Source organism: Aquarana catesbeiana, linkage group LG05, assembly GCF_042186555.1.
Source record: "Aquarana catesbeiana isolate 2022-GZ linkage group LG05, ASM4218655v1, whole genome shotgun sequence".
NCBI lineage: Eukaryota > Metazoa > Chordata > Amphibia > Anura > Ranidae > Aquarana > Aquarana catesbeiana.
In genome coordinates, this window is record NC_133328.1 from 108,236,716 (window position 1) to 108,254,677 (window position 17,962).

The 17,962-nt window shown below is 45.0% G+C and overlaps 1 protein-coding gene across 3 annotated transcripts in view; it reads right to left on the minus strand.

Moving 5' to 3' along the window:
- Window positions 1-725: 725 nt before the first annotated feature.
- LOC141144399 (ATP-binding cassette sub-family B member 5-like) overlaps window positions 726-17,962 on the minus strand; it is a 307,989-nt gene continuing 290,752 nt past the window's right edge. For all 3 annotated transcript variants that reach the window (XM_073630051.1, XM_073630050.1, XM_073630049.1), the window contains exons 27-28: window positions 6,335-6,481; window positions 726-5,614 (exon numbers count right to left, since the gene is read on the minus strand). In XM_073630051.1, the coding sequence (XP_073486152.1) occupies window positions 5,417-5,614; window positions 6,335-6,481 (345 nt within the window). In that variant the 3' untranslated portion in view covers window positions 726-5,416. The remainder of the gene's footprint in view (window positions 5,615-6,334; window positions 6,482-17,962) is intronic.

Genomic DNA, 17,962 nt, shown 5'->3' on the forward strand with positions numbered 1-17,962 from the left:
TTTAGGAGTGCATTTATGAGGTCAGGCACTGATGTTGGACGAGAAGGCCTGGCTCGCAGTCTCCACTCTAATTCATCCCAATTGTGTTCTATCAGGTTGAGGTCAGGACTGTCTGCAGGCCAGTCAAGTTCCTCCACCTTAAACTCACTCATCCATGTTTTTATGGACCTTGCTTTGTGCACTGGTCCCTTAATTCCAGTGAAGGGAACTCCAAGGTGTCAGCATACCAAGACATTTTGGACAATTTCATGCTCCCAACTTTGTGGGAACAGTTTGGGGAGGGTCCATTCCTGTTCGACATGGATGAGCGAGTTTGGGGTGGAGGAACTTGACTGGCCTGCACAGAGTCCTGACCTCAACCTGATAGAACACCTTTGGGATGAATTGGAGTGGAAACTTCGAGCCAGGCCTTCTATTCCAACATCAGTGCCTGACCTCACAAATGCGATTCTTGAAAAATGGTCAAACATTCCCATAGACACACTCCTAAACCTTGTGGACAGTCTTCCCAGATTAGTTGAATCCAGTATAGCTGCAAAGGGTGGGTCAAATCAATGTTGAACCCTATGGACTAAGACTGGGATACAATTAAAGTTCATGTGCGTGTAAAGGTAGGTGTCACAATACTTTTGACAATATAGTGTATTCAGTCTGGCTTGGGGTGGTGAACTGATTAAGCCAACTGACTTACCTTCTGAAATAAACACTCGAAGCTTTAATTGTCATAACTGTTTAATTTTGAATAATTTAGCAAGATAAAACAAAAAAATTAAAAACTATTCGTTCTTTCACTTGCTCTGTAGAGATGCAGCATATTTTATTTTATTTAAGTCTATGCAATTACAAAGTTTCCTGTTAACACACTTTCCCCATTGTTATTACTGAAATCCACAGATGAATGACTTCAATTAACACAGAGTTCCTAATTTTTATAGAGGGGGTGGAATTGAAACCTGGCGGTTCTGTTGCTATATCCTCACTGGGTAGATTCTTCTTTTCTGTTTGACAGATAGTGATAGAAAATCTGACATTTATGAGTTGCCACGAGAAAATGAAAAGATGGGAAATCTTTCAATGTGGACACCTACTCAGGTGACATCTGTCTAAGGGGTCATCATACACATTACAATCTGACCGTACAATCTTGGGCAATCAGCTTCAAGATTTGTCAAAACTATGTATATGAGGACCTACCCAAACTATCCAACTAATGTGTATACAATTAGGCAGGCATTTGCACTACATAGCTGTTGGCAGATCTAAAGAAGATTGTAACATGTGTTGTGAGCTTCAGATGGGGATTTCCCCCTGGGCTTTATTTTAGTGTTAATTCTTAAGAGCAGTGCCCTACATTAAGCAAGCAGTTCATGTTATATCACTTGTTCCAGCCAAGTGAATTCTGTTGGTTCTCCACTTAAAGGAAATATGGCACCAGTTTTAAAAATTGCATGTAAAAGCACAGAAAAATCAAGTACTTTAAATGCTTACTTGTAGTGTTTTTCCTTTCTATAAATTATTTTTTATTCATTTGCAATGGTTTAGCGCTTGCTAGAAAATTTGAGTCAGTTCACTAGCACAGCTCTTCTTCTTGCATGCCATAGTCCAGTCTCGGCCCGTAATGCCGGATGCATGGATTCCAATGGGGTTTTTTTTTTTTTGAAACGTGATTAGAGTCAGAGGCTCTAATAGGCTTCAAAAAGGGGTGGGCTCGGGGCACAGAGCACTGCGCCCCGAGCCCACCCAGTTGTGTGATAATAGCAAATGAATATTCACTATTGTCACACTGATTCTCCTCTCGGCCAATCAGGAAGCGGATTTCCCCATTGGCCGAAAGGAGAAGTGGGCCCAGTCGCCACTGCCATAGTCCTCTCCTCTTCTGCGAGTGTCTGGCTTGACTTCTCCACCCTTTCCTACATTACCATTTAGGTAGTTGCTTGAGGAGAAGCTAAGGGGAATACCAGAGAGTGTCACTTGAGTCTGAGTCTGCTGACCCATCCATGATGATGGCCCTCAGCAGCAGCCAACTTGGTACTTTTAGATGTCCACATGTGGTAAATTTACAGGTGATTAACATACTGTACTTAAAATACCTTAACCTCTTGTCCCCGACGGCACGCAAATATGTGACCTCTCGGCGGATGTGCCTTGGCGCCGAGTAGCTGCACATTCATGTACAACATTGCAAAAAACAGCTTTGCGCGCTCCCGTCACAGTTACTGGCGGCCAACAGAAAGCTCATGATCGCTACTTATGGTCAGGAACTTTCAGATCATGTGACCATCGTGGCAGCCAATCACGGCAGTCACATGATCATAAACCCCGCCCCGCCTCCCAGCATCTGAAACCCCTTAGGCTGGGAGATGCTGGCGCCAAGGGGTTAAATACGCATCATTCTTGTTTGAAGTTTTCTGTTAAAATTAATGGTCTGGTGATAGGGTCTCCTTAAAGTGTATGTGAAAAAACTTTTTTTTCTAATCATTCCCCGCTACATTCAACTTAAAAATGGCAGGAGTTGGGCTTAAAGGGAATAGGGAGGAACGTGCATTATATAATAAATAATGAATAAATTATTAGTATGTTTTACTGCATAGGTAGGCACTGTTAGTGTTACATCTATTAGTGCAACGTGAACATGTAAGAAGCTGGAAAATGCTTGAAAATCATGTAGATGCTGTTGTCAGCTACAGGCAGCAGTCAAGCATTAAAGTGCATCTGTATTTTGTCTATTAAGGGCACGCAAACCGGTTAACTTGATATCTCCCATCCTTGCCTAAACGAGTTATAACCAGGCCAAAACACTGCCACATGTGGAGAGGATCCTTAGCCATTAGTAAATTTTGACCCAGAATAACCTGGAGCTTACAAAGGACTTTTTCTTAGGACTCCAGTAAGTACAGGGAAGGTAACTATCAAGTAAACCTGTTAGATTGCCCTCAAAATTCAAAGTTATACTCTGAAGAACAATTTCAGGTATGTATATTTTATATTTGTAACTATCCATATACCATACGACCCCTTTCACATTGGGGCGCTTTTTGGGCATTTTAGCGCTAAAAATAGCGCCTGAAAAGCACCTCTCATGCCTCCCCAGTGTGAAAGCCCGAGTGATTTCACCCTGGGGCGGTGCACTTGCAGGATGGGAAAAAAGTCCTGCAAGCAGCATCTTTGGGGCAGTGTGGGAGCGGTGTATACACCGCTCCCACACCGCCCCTGCCATTAAAATCAATGAGCAGCGCTGCCGAAGCGCCTGCAAAGCGCTTTGGCAGCAGTGCTTTTCAAGTGCTTTTAACCCTTTCCTCGTCCGCTAGTGGGGGTTAAAATAGCCCTACTAGCAGCCGAAAAGCACAGCTATAGCAGCGGTAAAGAGCTGCTAAAACTAGCAGCGCTTTAACGCTAACGCCCCCCAGCCACAGTGTCAAAGTAGCCTACCTGTGGAATCTCTCTAGAAGCTAGAAATAACTGTAATACTCACCACCACACCAGTGATCTCCACAATCTCCCGGGTCCCTTCCCAAGCAGCTGTCTTGCTGCACTCTGAACAGAGGAGGTCAGTTGCTCGGCGCGGCTGCCATTCTGAGAATGCTTTGCATTTTCTCAATGGCAGCAGTGCTTTTCACGTGCTTTTAACCCTTCCCTCGTCCGCTAGTGGGGGTTAAAATAGCCCTACTAGCAGCCGAAAAAGCACCGCTGTAGCAGCGGTAAAGAGCTGCTAAAACTAGCATCGCTTTACCGCTTACGCCCACCAGCCACAGTGTGAAAGTAGCCTACCTGTGGAATCTCTCTAGAAGCTGGAAATCACTGTAATACTCACCACCACACCAGTGATCTCCACAATCTCCCGGGTCCCTTCCCAAGCAGCTGTCTTGCTGCACTCTGAACAGAGGAGGTCAGTTGCTCGGCGCGGCTGCCATTCTGAGAATGCTTTGCATTTTCTCAATGGCAGCAGTGCTTTTCAAGTGCTTTTAACCCTTCCCTCGTCCGCTAGTGGGGGTTAAAATAGCCCTACTAGCAGCCGAAAAAGCAAAAATGGCTGCCATTCTGAGAATGCTTTGCATCTTCTCAATGAATGCAAAGCATCCTCTGATTGGATGAAGTGCAGAGACAGGGCAGTGACATCACCCTCCACTTTGTCCCCAGAATGCTTTGCATTCATTGAGAAAATGCAAAGAATCCTCTGAATGGCGTCCATGCCAAGCATCTGACGGCCTGTGTTCTGTTAGAATATTATTCCAAATTTATAATTCGGCACTTATAGATGTTATATTATATTCATTGCAAGTTTTCAAAACATATTTGGTTTTATGATTAGTCATAATAAATATAGTATATGTGAATGACCTTGATCAATTGATTTGATATGATTCTTCATCTAAAGCTGAGTATTGCTAGAAGTTTCTGGTGTATGAGAATGACATATAAGGCATCTTGGTATAGAATGTCATGAGAAGACAAAAATAGACATGTATCTATGTAGCTAGAGGAATAATACATATTTGTTTATATATTGTTAAGTTAGTTTAGTGTAGTCTCAGTTATATTAATAAGTATTAGTATATAGTTACTTAATGTAGTTAAAGTTGGTAATATGTGTTCATATTAGTAGATGTTTGGTTATATGACATTACATGATCAGCAGATTACTACAAGTGTTACATATGGGATTGTCAATCAAACTCTATATATGACTCTCTGAGTTAGTATCTCCTTTTGTATAGTATATGGCTGAAGTTAGTAGAAATGAATGTGTGCCATACAAGGTTCTAAGTTTTTGTGAGGTTATGACGTTCACATGTAACATATAAGGCCAACACTTCCATATTGAAAAGCAGACAGACACACACCCACTAGGAGAGATGACACAGACATATTCACACGAAGACACTGACAAGTTGGAACAGCTGAATCCTCCCAGAAGTCTAAGAACGTCATTTCCTGCTTCTTTTTGGTTACACAAGACAGCATGGAGACAGAAGGCAGCAGCCATGAAGCACACATGCTTTTAAAAGCTTATTACAGCGTTGTAACTATTTATTCTATTTCTTATAATTTTACCTACACTGAACTGAACTATTCTACTTTTTACATTGTATTTATGATGCCAACTCTGTGACAATAAACTCACACTTTGTTTTAAGTCATTCTGACTATCGATGACATTCATTCAGAAACGCCCTTGAGATACAAGAAAATTAGATATTATTTCTATTCTTCAATTTCACAATGCAGTAGCGGAGCTGCTCGGCCTGGGACCCAGAAACTAGCAAAAATGACTGTATTAGGGGTACCTACCACAGTGATTTCCAGCTTCTAGCGGGATCCCACAGGTATGGAATATACATAGTTACATTGTTCCAAGCTGGACCAATGTAAAAATATCCAAACCTGAAATTCTTTGTTAATTGCTTTATGACTTTCTCTAAGTTATTGTTTGTGCATTTACTAATTGGTAGTATGCCCCACGGTTTGACAGAAGATGTTGATGGGTTCCATATTCTAATATCCTGCCGTTCTTCATAACAACAATAAGGTCAGCATTCTGGACTGTGGACAGTCTGTGGGCGATTATGATGCAAGTCCTTCCTTTCCTGGCTTGATCGAGAGCTTGTTGTACAATCTTAAAATGAGACAAAGTATTTTTAGTAAAATTGACAGTAGTAAAAAAAAAACAAAAAAAAAAAACTATAGTTGAGCGGTAAATCTAAAAAAAAAAAAAGATATACAGTATATGCTTTTTTTTTTTTTTTTTTTATTTGTTGGCAATACACTTTAAAAAAAGAAGGAATCCTGCTTTTTGCATTGAGTATTACATATACAAACTAAACATCTACTGTATGTGTATTGATTTTTTTTGATGTTTAGAATAAAGTAATATTTTACTTAATGTTGGTCCATAGAAGGTAGTGAGCTTGCTCATCCAGAATTGTGCTTCTGTGTATTAACAGATCCAACTAGACATTACATATAATGAAATTCCATCCAACATTAAACCCTTTCTCATATACAGACATGCTTCTGAACTTGACAGTGGTCACCTAGACCAGGGGAAATCTCCAAACTGGGAACGCTTACTTAGTCATAATAGTAGCTTAGCGTATAAATAGGGAAACACGATTTTTGTTCTACAGTTATTCAATCAAGTCATTATAACATGGGAAGTTTTAACCTCTAACCAGTATATCCAAAACTGTGGTCATAACATGGGAGGGTCTAACCATTAACCAGTCTATCTAAATAAAAATAAAATATGACTGAAGATACATTTGTAACAGCAGTGAAATGTAAGCTTCTCAGGCCTATAAACTGTGGATAAAAAGTGCAATATTTTATCGATTACCTTTTCACTTTCATTGTCCAATGCTGAAGTGGCTTCATCCAGCAGTAAAAGTTTTGGGGAGCGGATAAGTGCCCTGGCTATGGCTATCCTCTGCTTTTGACCTCCTGAGAGCTGAGTTCCTTTATCTCCAACTCTTGTGTTATATTTCTAAACAAAATTAAATGCCTATTAATAGCATGTATTACCATATTCAATATTTTGTTTAACCACTTGCCTACTGGCCACCTACATCTCCTTCCTGACCAGGCCGATTTACAGCTTCAGCACTGTTGCACTTCGAATGACAATTGCGCAGTTATGCAACACTGTACCTAAACAAAATTGGTATAATTTCTTTTGGTGGTATCTAATCACCACTGGGCAAAAAAAGACCAAAAATGTTGAATTTTTTTTCTTTCACAGTTTGTTTTAAAAGTTAGCAAACAGGTAATTTTTCTCCTTCACTGATATGCGCAGATGAGGCTGCACTGATGGGCACTGATAGGCACTGATGAGGTGGCAATGATGAGAAGGCACTGATTAGGCTGCACTGATAGCCATCACTGATGGGCACTGATAAGTGGCACTGAAGAGCACTGAGAGGTTGCACTGATAGATGGCACTGATGAGCACTGATAGGCAGCACTGATAGCCACTGGTAGGCGGCACTGGTAGATGACACTGATGATGAGGCACTGATGGGCACTGATTTTCTAGCACTGATAGGTGACACTGAAAGGTGGCACTAGTGGGCACTGATTGGCACTGAACGGTTGCACTCGTGGGCACTGATTGGCACTGAAAGGTGGCACTGGTGGGCACTGAGAGATGGCACTTATGGGCACTGATGGGTAGCACAGATCGGGACCGGTGTCTCTGTAAAAGAAGCCGGTTAGCGGCTTTATTCTTTTCTCCTCACGCTGATTGTAAGAAGAAAAAAATCCGGTAACTGATTCCTGTTACTTCCTGATCAGCTGTCATTGGCTGACAGTGGATCACGTGGTAAAGGGCCCACTGTGATAGGCCCTTTACACTGTTCTGTGGTCATCCAAGTTCGAAGGACTCAGTGAACACAGTGCGCGCCAGATAGGGCAACGCGATCACAGGAGGACGTCTATTGACGCCCTCCCGGCACTGGAAGCCCACGCTGTAGCCGTCATTCGGCTATAGCCCGGGCGGAAAGTGGTAAAAAGGCAAAAAGAACTTTCAGTTTAATGGTGAACTTAACCCAGTTTCCAAAATAGTTACATTTAAGGCATGCCCTGAATTATGATTAACAGTTACTAGTTAGCTATCAGTTGAGCTATCAAGCCATCAAATGGCTGTTTTCATAACTGATCACACGTGCAGCACCTCGACAACTACAGATCAAAAAGAAGGCAAATATAGCAGCTTCCTTGGTTGTAAGGCAGAGAAAGGCTTATTTTGGCTTTAAATCAAGTAACTTGGAGTACTGGGAGTCTTTTTGCAGTAGCTTGGAGTACTGGGAGCAATTTGGAGTAATTTAAAGTACTGGTAGTAACTTTGGAGGTATTTGGAGTACTGGGAGTAATTCCAGAGTAACTTGGAGTACTGGGAGTAACTTGGAGTACTGGGAACCATTTGGAGTAACTTGGAGTACTGAAAGTAATTTGGAGTAACTTGGAGTATTGGGAGTAACTTGGACCCGGGGGCGACCCATCCATTGTGGGCACACAGGCGCCGCCTCCCCTATCCACTGCAGCCACCCTCCCTAGCCATGTGCCCGCCCCCCCATGAATTCCTATGGCAGGGGTGGGCGGGGGTGTGTTTTTTAAAGCACCTGATTAGAACCAGAGGCTCTAATAGGCTTCAAAATAGGGTGGACTCAGGGTGCAGAGAGCATTGTGTCTGGAGCCCACCCAGTTGTGTTGCAATAGCAAATGAATAGTCATTGTTGCAACACTGATCCTCCTCCCGGCCAATAGGGAAGCGGGTCTGATACTCGTCAGCCAATTGTCTGAAAGAACAGGTGATCCTATTGGATGCCTAGGAGGAGCTGCACGGCGGAAGCGAGGAGGAGAAGACACAGGAGCTGCTGCCCACCGCAGCCTGATCTCCGCCACTGCCCCAATCCCTGCCGCTGCCCGATGTGCCCGCCGCCTATATGGGGTAAGTTCCGGTAGACCGGCAGACAGCAATGGGGGGATAGGTGTGTTTGAGGTGCCGCACGTGGGGGGGGGGGTGGTTGTTTGCCGCCCCCCCAAGCAAAAAAACACCAGCCGCCACTGCTGCTGTGCAAGATGTGAGCTAGTTGTTTCTCTGGAAGCCCAGATCTTGGGCCTAGAGAATCAGGTGGCAGCACCAAGCATCAACAACCTGGAAAGGAGCTTTGACAGTACCCAGCAGATACTGACAGGGGCCAGTATAAAGGAGGGTGTGGATATAGAGGAACAGGAGCCAGAGATAGGTAGCTGGGTGACAGTTAGAAGGAGGGGTAAAGGGAAGAGCCTTAGAGAGGCCAGTCTTATGTTACATCCCAACAAATATGCCAAGTTGCATGATGTTGGGGATATCAGCTCAGGGGTGGCATTACTCGAGCAGCCCCCCTCCCCTAGCTGTCAGGGGAAAGACTGCTCCGGTAAGGAGAGGGGTAAGGATACAGGCAAGGTTAGGCAGATATTGGTGGTAGGCATAGGTGTGCGCAGCCTATTGCATTAGGGTGTGCACCCCAAAGCTCAAATACATATGTATGTGTATATGTACTGATGGTGTCAGTAGGGCAGTGGACAGTGTCAGTAGTTTTTTATTCTTTTAAAATTATTTTATATTGTAACATTTTTTTTTGGGATGAAATATCAGTGGTCTAAACAGGGGGGAATATGCACCACACATGGCGATTAGGGTGTGCCCAGGCACACCTGGCACACCCTGTGTGCACGCCTATGGTGGTAGGGGACTCAATTACTAGGACAGATAGGGTAATCGGTCACAAAGACTGTGATCTCCGAACAGTATGTGCTCGGGTTCGGCATATTGTGGATAATATGGACAGGTTGTTGGGTGAGGCTGGGCAGGACCCAGCTGTCATGGTACACATGACAAAGTTAGAGGAAGGTGGAATGTCCTAAAATATTGTCTCAGTGACTTATGGGTTATATTGAAAAAAGAACTCCAAGGTGGTGTTCTCAAAGGTACTACCTGTGCCTCAAGCCACACCAGAGAGGCAGCAGGAGCTCAGGGAACTTAACAAGTGGCTGATGAATTGGTGAAGGAAGGAGGGTTTTGGGTTTCTGGAGAACTGGACTGACTTCTCAGTCAGTTAATGGCTCTATAGTAAGGACGGACTGCCCCCCAATGGGGAGGGTGCAGCGATCACAGGATAATTACCATATATACTCGAGTATAAGTCGAGTTTTTCAGCAAATTTTTTTGTGCTGAATGTGCCCCCCTCGACTTATACTGGAGTCAAGCACTTTTCTGCAGCAAAAAATTTCATTTTCCGAACCGACTTTGGGGCCCCGTATCTCAGGGCCACTTTGTGCTAGGAACCCCAAATTTGGTATGCAAACCCAGTGGAACTGGTACCACAACATACCCAAAGCTGGGGTACCTAGCACCAAGTGTCCCCGAGATACAGGGCCCCAAATATCGGTTCAGAAAATGTCAAGCACTTTTCTGCAGCAGAGAATGACATTTTCACGGGGCCCCAAAATCGGTTCGGAAAATGTCATTCTCTGCTGCAGAAAAGTGCTTGACATTTTCTGAACCGATATTTGGGGCCCTGTATCTCGGGGACACTTGGTGCTATAAACCCCAGCTTTGGATATTTTATGGTGCAAGTTCCACTGAGTTTGCACACAAAATTTGGGGTTCCTAGCACTAAGTGGCCCTAAGATACGGGGCCCCAAAATCGGTTCGGAAAATGTCAAGCACTTCTGCAGCAGAGAATGACATTTTCCGAACCGATTTTGGGGCCCCGTATCTCAGGGCCACTAGGTGCTAGGAACCCCAAATTTGGTGAGCAAACCCAGTGGAACTGGTTCCACAACATATCCAAAGCTGGGGTTCCTAGCACTAAGTTGTCCCGAGATACGGGGCCCCAAAATCGGTTCAGAAAATGTCATTCTCTGCTGCAGAAAAGTGCTTGACATTTTCTGAACCGATATTTGGGGCCCTGTATCTCGGGGACACTTGGTGCTAGAAACCCCAGCTTTGGATATTTTATAGGGCAAGTTCCACTGAGTTTGCACACCAAATTTGGGGTTCCTAGCACTAATCGGCCCCGAGATACGGGGCCCCAAAATCGGTCAACTGTGTCCACCAGCAGCAATGTCATTTCGGGACCATTTTGGTTCAGAGACCCCAAATTTTGGCTGCAGCTAGGGGGCATCTAGGAACCCTTAAGTACCGATTTTGAAGTTTAGGGGACCTATGGCTGCAAATGGGCACAGTGAGCAATGCAAATGGTCATAGTGAGGCTGCACATGGGCATTGTTGACCCTCTTTTCCACTTACAGTAGCTGTGCATTTCTCACCCTCGTCTTATACTCGGGTCACTAAGTTTTTCCCATTTTTTTGTGGTAAATTAGGGCCTCGACTTATACTCGGAACGACTTATACTCGAGTATATACGGTACTGTATTTATTGGCATATAACATGCGCTTTTTTTACTCTGAAAACAGAGGGTAAACTGTGCCTGTTTGTTATATGCCAATATCTCTTTTTTTACCAATGGGGGGCAGGGATCGGGCGGTCCGCCCCGGGTTCCACCCATTTGGAGGGTGTCAGGCCGGCCGCCCGCCTCTCCTGGCCCTGGGGCAGCGCTGCCAGCACACTCCAAACTCCAGAAAACACCACTGCCAGCCCCCTCCCACACACCGCTCCCTCCTGTGCCACTATCAATGCAAATCCAAGCCTCCAAATCCCTCCATCAACACTGCTCGTTCTGGCTGCTCTCCTCCTCCTGCTCCGCCCCCTTCTCGAGGGTAGCTTTTGATTGGAGGAGGAGAGTGGTCATGTGACTGTCACTGAAAGAAAGTAGAGCAGTCACATAACTGGGTCCATGGCGCCAGTGGAGGTATTCAGAAGCTCCGATTCACGAGTGACACAGGAGGAGCTGCGCACGAGACGGGGCTAGCAATGATGCCCTCTATACTCCAGAGCATGCTGGCAATGCCGTCCCAGGAGATTGGGGGTCTCCTGGGAGTGCAGAGGAGGAGGGGGGTTTATAATGAAAGGGGTCTGTGTACAATGCGGGGGCCTGTGTACTATGCATGGGTCTTTGTACAATGCAAGGGGGCTGCGTACCATGCGGGGGGGGCTGTGTACTATGCAGTAGTCTGTGTACAATGCAGGGGTCTGTGTACTATGCAGGGGTCTGTGTACTATACAGGGGGTCTGTGTTTTATGCAGGGGGCTGTGGAAAGTTTTTTTCCTGAAACCTCCCTCTTTAAGTTAATGTGCGTGTTATTTGACGATAAATACGGTACATTCAGCATAAATCACAGGAAAAGGGAGGCACAAGGGCTGTGCAAGAACACTGAATCTCAAAAGAAATTTTAAATAAAGGTATTATCCAGTGTATTCCAATGGGCAACAAATATAAAAGAGCTAAGGTAAAACTGGGTGGCTAAATTCTAGTGGCGTCTCCAGCTTTCATATTTAGGGGGGGCACATGGGGGGACAGGGACAAAAGTAGGGGGGCAACTATAAAATGCAAATATATCCTGGGGCCTTTTACTACGATCCCACAACAGCCCTTTCACATGTTCTGCAGTATGTTCCCTTCCTACTGTATTGGGCCCACCCCCCAGGGTGGCAGAAAACAAGAGATATATGTCACCAGCATACCAAGAAAATATAAGGGTCCAAAGCAGTGGGAGAACTATCAGGGTTGCAAAGGTTGTCTTGCCACCGGGCCCTGGTGTTCTGCCACTGTGGGGTTCCCCAGCCTCCTCTTGCTGTCCTGCCCCTGCTATTGACAGCGCTGGTCTGGCATCTCTTGGAATTTACAGGCTGGTTCTCCTGTCATAAGGACTGGAGAAATCAGTCTGTTTTTTCAGTAACTCAGATTCCTGGTGGAGTCCTTCCTGCAACTCATTCTTCTCCCTGCCAATGAGGATGCAGGGGAAGGAGCAGATCGGGCGGCCGTGGCTGTGTCAGCGCTCGCATTATGCAGTGTCAGCGAGCAGATGGAGGGGGGAGGAATCACCCGCAGGAGCTGACTGGGGACGCTCTCCCTCTTAGACATTGCCTTTTTGTAAAAAAAAAAAAAAAAATATATATATATTTTTCTTAATTGGGGGGGCACATGGTGGAGTACAGCATAATGTTGGGTAACGTAAAAACATATATTACCGAGAAAAAACCAGACCAACACACACACGGGCCAAATGTCGAACCTTTTTTTTTTTTAACTGAGTCGTCTCACAACATTCTGCTTGCTGTCTCTGTGTATGTGTCTTTGGTATATGTCAGCTCAACCACGTCTTCAACCTTTAAATGAAATTGGGATCTGCTTGCTGTCTCTCTGTATGTGTCTTTGGTATAAGTCAGCTCAACCACATTTTACACCTTTAAATCAAATTGGGATCTGCTTGCTGTCTGTGTATGTGTCTTTGGTATGTGTCAGCTCAAGCACATCTTTCACCTTTAAATGAAATTGGGATGTGCTTGCTGTCTCTGTGTATGTGTCTTTGGTATGTGGCCTTCTCTATCTGTTGCCCTGTGTGCATAACCATGACATTGTTTTTGTTGCTCTGGACTATCTTACCTAAGTTTTTTATGTGTTGATCTTATCTTGGCCTCTGGCCTCTTGCTATTCTGACTTTAGAAGCAAAAGGTCCCCTTTGATTGTTAGGCATTCTTATGTCCACTCATGATTAATTAACGAACTTCCACTCCACCCTTATAACAGTATAAATTTGAGCATCCCTAAGGAGTCAGCACATTGCTGGGGGGGCACATTGCAGGGGCTTCTATCCTTAAGGCTTCTTTCTCTAAGTTATTCTTTCTACAAGTGATATGCACTTCAATCTCTGCACTTCAGCAATTGCACGAAGCAAACAAATATAGCAAACTGCACTGGAAAGCACCTAACAGACTGCAGGTGACCCTGTCTCTCTATTAAGTTCTCCCTCCACTCTGTAACATGCGCTCTCTACCACTGCTTCTGACACTCGTGTCCTCTCTCCTCAAACTCTTACCTTCACCCCTCTTCTCCGCCCCCCTGCTTATACATATCACCCTGTCTTCTGTCCTCTCCCTACTACTGCTCCTACCAACTCTTGCTCATTCTACATCCATATACTGATAAAAACTCCAGTACACTGCGACATGCCCCTTCATGTAAATCGCATTCCCACATTACCTCCCTCACCCTCCAGCTTCTCCTAACCTCTGGTGACATATCCCCAAACCCTGGGCCACCATCATCTGTCTTTGCCCAACGCTCCCATCCCCCTACACCCTCTGGCAGGAGCCACAACCCACAGAACTTGGTCTCTATTCCTCTTCTTTCCAAAACCAGCCCCCCCTTTTCCTGTGCCCTTTGGAATGCACGTTCTGTCTGTAACAAACTCACCGCCCTCCACGACCTCTTTATCACAAATCCCTTTAACCTACTTGCCATTACTGAAACCTGGCTTCATGAATCAGATACTACTTTTCCTGCTTCCCTCTCAGATGGGGGCCTTCTCTGGACTCACTCCCCCAGACCAAGTGGACGGAAGGGAGGTGGAGTGGGAATCCTTCTAGCCCCATGCAGCACCTATCAGGTACTTCACCCACCTCCCTCTCTGACACTCTCCTCTTTTGAGGCACATTGCATTCGTCTATTCTCTCCCATTTCTCTAAGAATTGCTGTCATCTACCGGCCCCCTGGACCAGTATCAACGTTCCTTGATGACTTCTCTGCCTGGCTACCCTACTTTCTCTCTTCTGAAATCCCCACAATTATTCTCGGTGACTTCAACATCCCTGTTAACACTAACACTACTATTACTTCTAAACTTCTCAGTCTAACCTCATCGATTGACTGACCTGAAGCAATGGATACAGGCTCCTACTCACTCCAATGGCAACACCCTTGACCTTGTGTTCTCCTATCTTCTCCTATTAGTTTTGCTCTCTCCCTGTCTTCCACTTCCTCTCCCTCCAACTGCCTAACAACTACACGTAGAAACCTTCACCACCTCAACCCTTCTTTTCTCTACTCTGCTACTGATCACCTCTGACAAAATCTCACCCCTGTCCTGCCCCAGCCTAGCCACTTTCATCTACAACAGCTCACTGTCTTCCTCCCTAGACAAGCTTCCCCCCTCACTACACACAGAATTAGGCCCCGATTGCTACAACCCTGGCAAACAGATGACACCAGAAGTCTCAGAAAACGTAGCCGTGCTCTTGAGCGCCTGTGGCATAAGACTAAGTTCCAGGAAGACTTCACACAATATAAATCTGCCCTCCTAAAATACAATTCCTGCCTTCACACTGCCACACTCATTAACACCTTCTCATCCAGTCCACGTCCACTCTTCTCTACCTTCAACACTCTACTCTGTCCTCCACTGCCCCCACCCACCAACTCACTCACTGCCCAGGAGATTGCCAATCACTTCAAAGCTAAGATTGATACAATTCATGAGGAGATCTCCAATGCGCAAAAACCTCCCCCATGCAACGCCCCATGTCCACAGATACAATCATTACTTCCCTCATTCAACCCTGCTACTATTAATGAGGTTGCTAAACTTTTATCTAACACTCATCTAACCACCTGCCCCCTGGATCCTGCTCCTTCGCAAATACTACGCTCACTCTCTGACTCAATTCTACACTCTCTGACTCACAGTTTCAACCTCTCCCTCTCTAGTGGCATCTTCCCAAACTCTCTAAAACATGCGCTAGTCACCCCCATACCTAAAAACCCTCACTGGACCCCACCAATCTTAACAACCTACGTCCCATCTCCTTACTCGCCTTCTCCTCCAAACTTCTTGAAAGACTGGTCTACAACCGACTAAGCGACCATCTGACCATGAATACATTTCTTGATCCCCTTCAGTCCGGATTTCGTCCCCAACACTCCACAGAATCTGCTCTCCTTAAACTCTCAAATGACCTACTAACGGCTAAAACCAGTGGACACTATTCTGTACTACTTCTCCTGGAACTCTCTGCTGCCTTTGACACAGTGGACCACCCCCTCCTCCTAAATAAACTCCACTCCTTTGGTCTCCATGACTGTACTCTTCACTGGTTCTCATCCTACCTATCCCACCGCTCCTTCAGTGTCACTTACAACTCTACTTCCTCCTCTCCTCTTCCTTTTTCCTTTGGGGTCCCCCAAGGTTCTGTTCTTGGACCTCTCCTTTTCTCAATCTACACCACCTCCTTGGGTCAGTTGATTGCCTCCCACGGCTTTAAATATCATCTCTACGCTGATGACACCCAAATCTATCTCTCCACCCCCCAGCTCTCTCCATCTGTCTCCTCACGCATTACCAACTTACTAGCAGACATATCAGCCTGGATGTCACATCACTTTCTCAAACTCAAACTATCCAAAACTGAGCTCATGATATTTCCTCCCTCAGGTGCCACTTCCCCTGATTTCCTTGTCAAGATCAACGGCTCAACTATCAACCCATCTCCCCCCCCCACGCCAAGGTCCTAGGTGTTATCCTGGACTCTGAACTAACCTTTTGGCCCCATATTCTATCACTATCCAAAATTTTCCGCCTCAACCTCTGCAACATCTCCAAGATACGCCCCTTTCTAACCAATGTCACCACAAAGCTTCTAATCCACTCCCTGGTCATCTCCCGCCTAAACTACTGCAACTCCCTCATTGGCTTACCTCTAAATAGGCTATCCCCACTTCAGTTCATAATGAACGCTGCTGCCAGGCTCATCCACCTCACAAACCGCTTAGTGTCTGCTATACCCCTCTGCTAATCCCTCCATTGGCTGCTACACAGTCACTGAATTAAATTCAAGATACTAACTATAACTTTCAAAGCCATCCACAACCTGGCCCCCAGCTACATCTCTAACCTAGTCTCAAAATACCAACCTAATCGTTCTCTTCGCTCCTCCCAAGACCTCCTGCTCTCAAACTCCCTTGTCACCTCATCCCATGCCGGCCTTTAGGACTTCTCCAGAGTCTCTCCCATCCTCTGAAATGCTCTACCCCAATCCGTCCGATTTTCTCCTACTTTATCCACTTTCAGACGATCCCTGAAAACTCATCTCTTCAGAGAAGCCTATCTGGCCCCCACCTAACAACTGTACATTTATCTTCTCAATCAGCACATCACCCACAGTTATTACCTCTTGTATCTCTTGACCTTCCCTCTTAGATTGTAAGCTCTAAGGAGCAGGGCCCTCTGGTTCCTACTGTATTAAAGTGTATTGTATTTGTACTGTCTACCCTCAAACTGTAAAGCACTGCGTAAACTGTTGGCGCTATATAAATCCTGTATAATAATAATAATAACAATTTGGCCTATGTGTACGGTGCTTTACTGATTAAAAGTTGGTGTTGCGCTAATCCTTAAGGTATATAAAAATATGGGAAAACATATAAATCAATAAATAAATAGTGTAATTGTGTCACACTTATGATAATGGTTCTAGTATATTACTAAACAAATCCGTGATTCACCAACATAGACAACCTGGTGGAAAAATAATCATAAATAAATCACACATAACGGATGCAATAAGATCAAATGGCAATACCTGGATAGAAAATTAATAAAAATAGGTGTATATGGTGCAGCCAGGCATATTGCAAAAAAAACGAGGATGAAACGTGACTTGTGCTCATGAACATAATATAAGTGACAGTTTGACTGGAACCTTGTGATATTCAACAAATAAAGTCCACAAATCCACGTGCATAAAAAGTGATCCACTGAAGGTTAATAAAGTCCAAATAGTGTGTATAAACAGTGATCCATTGAGAGTAAATTAAAGTGACTGATAACAGTTGTGATGTGTGTCCTTTCTTCATGCAACACAGCACGCAATGGTGGGCAGTGACCCCTTACCTGAAGGTAATGGGGTACTCGCTTTAGCCAATAATGGGCATGGCGACCCTTATCTAGCAAAACCACAGCATCAACCAATCGTGGGAGCGATACTAGTTAGATCCTATCCTGGCTTATCTCCTCTGGGGGCATCCTTCTCTCAAGTAGTATCCTGGGGTCACCAAGATAAAGACATCAAGAAGAGAGTCCCACAATGGTGTAGTAACGTTTGGCAAAGCATAAATTTTATTAAAACTAATCAGAGTACTCACATAAAAACAATGGCAATGTGTGGAGATCCGACGAGCGGCGAGCTCGTACTGCTAATCACTGTAGAGTGCCTGTCCCGTCCCTACGCGTGACGCCACAACCCACATGACTTCATCAGGGGATCCAGATGACGACCCAGAAATCCGCTCGTCTGTGTGCTAGTCCGACGGACAAAAAATGACGCTAGGGCAGCTATTGGCTACTGGCTATCAACTTCCTTATTTTAGTCACGTACTAATCTGTCGGACTTTTGAGTGTGATCGTGTGTAGGCAAGTCCGGTCGTTAGAAAGTCTGTTGAAAGTCCACCAAAAGTCAGTCGAAAGTCTGTCGAAAGTCTGTCGGACGGGCTGTCGGACTTTTGTAGCTGAAAAGTCCGACCATGT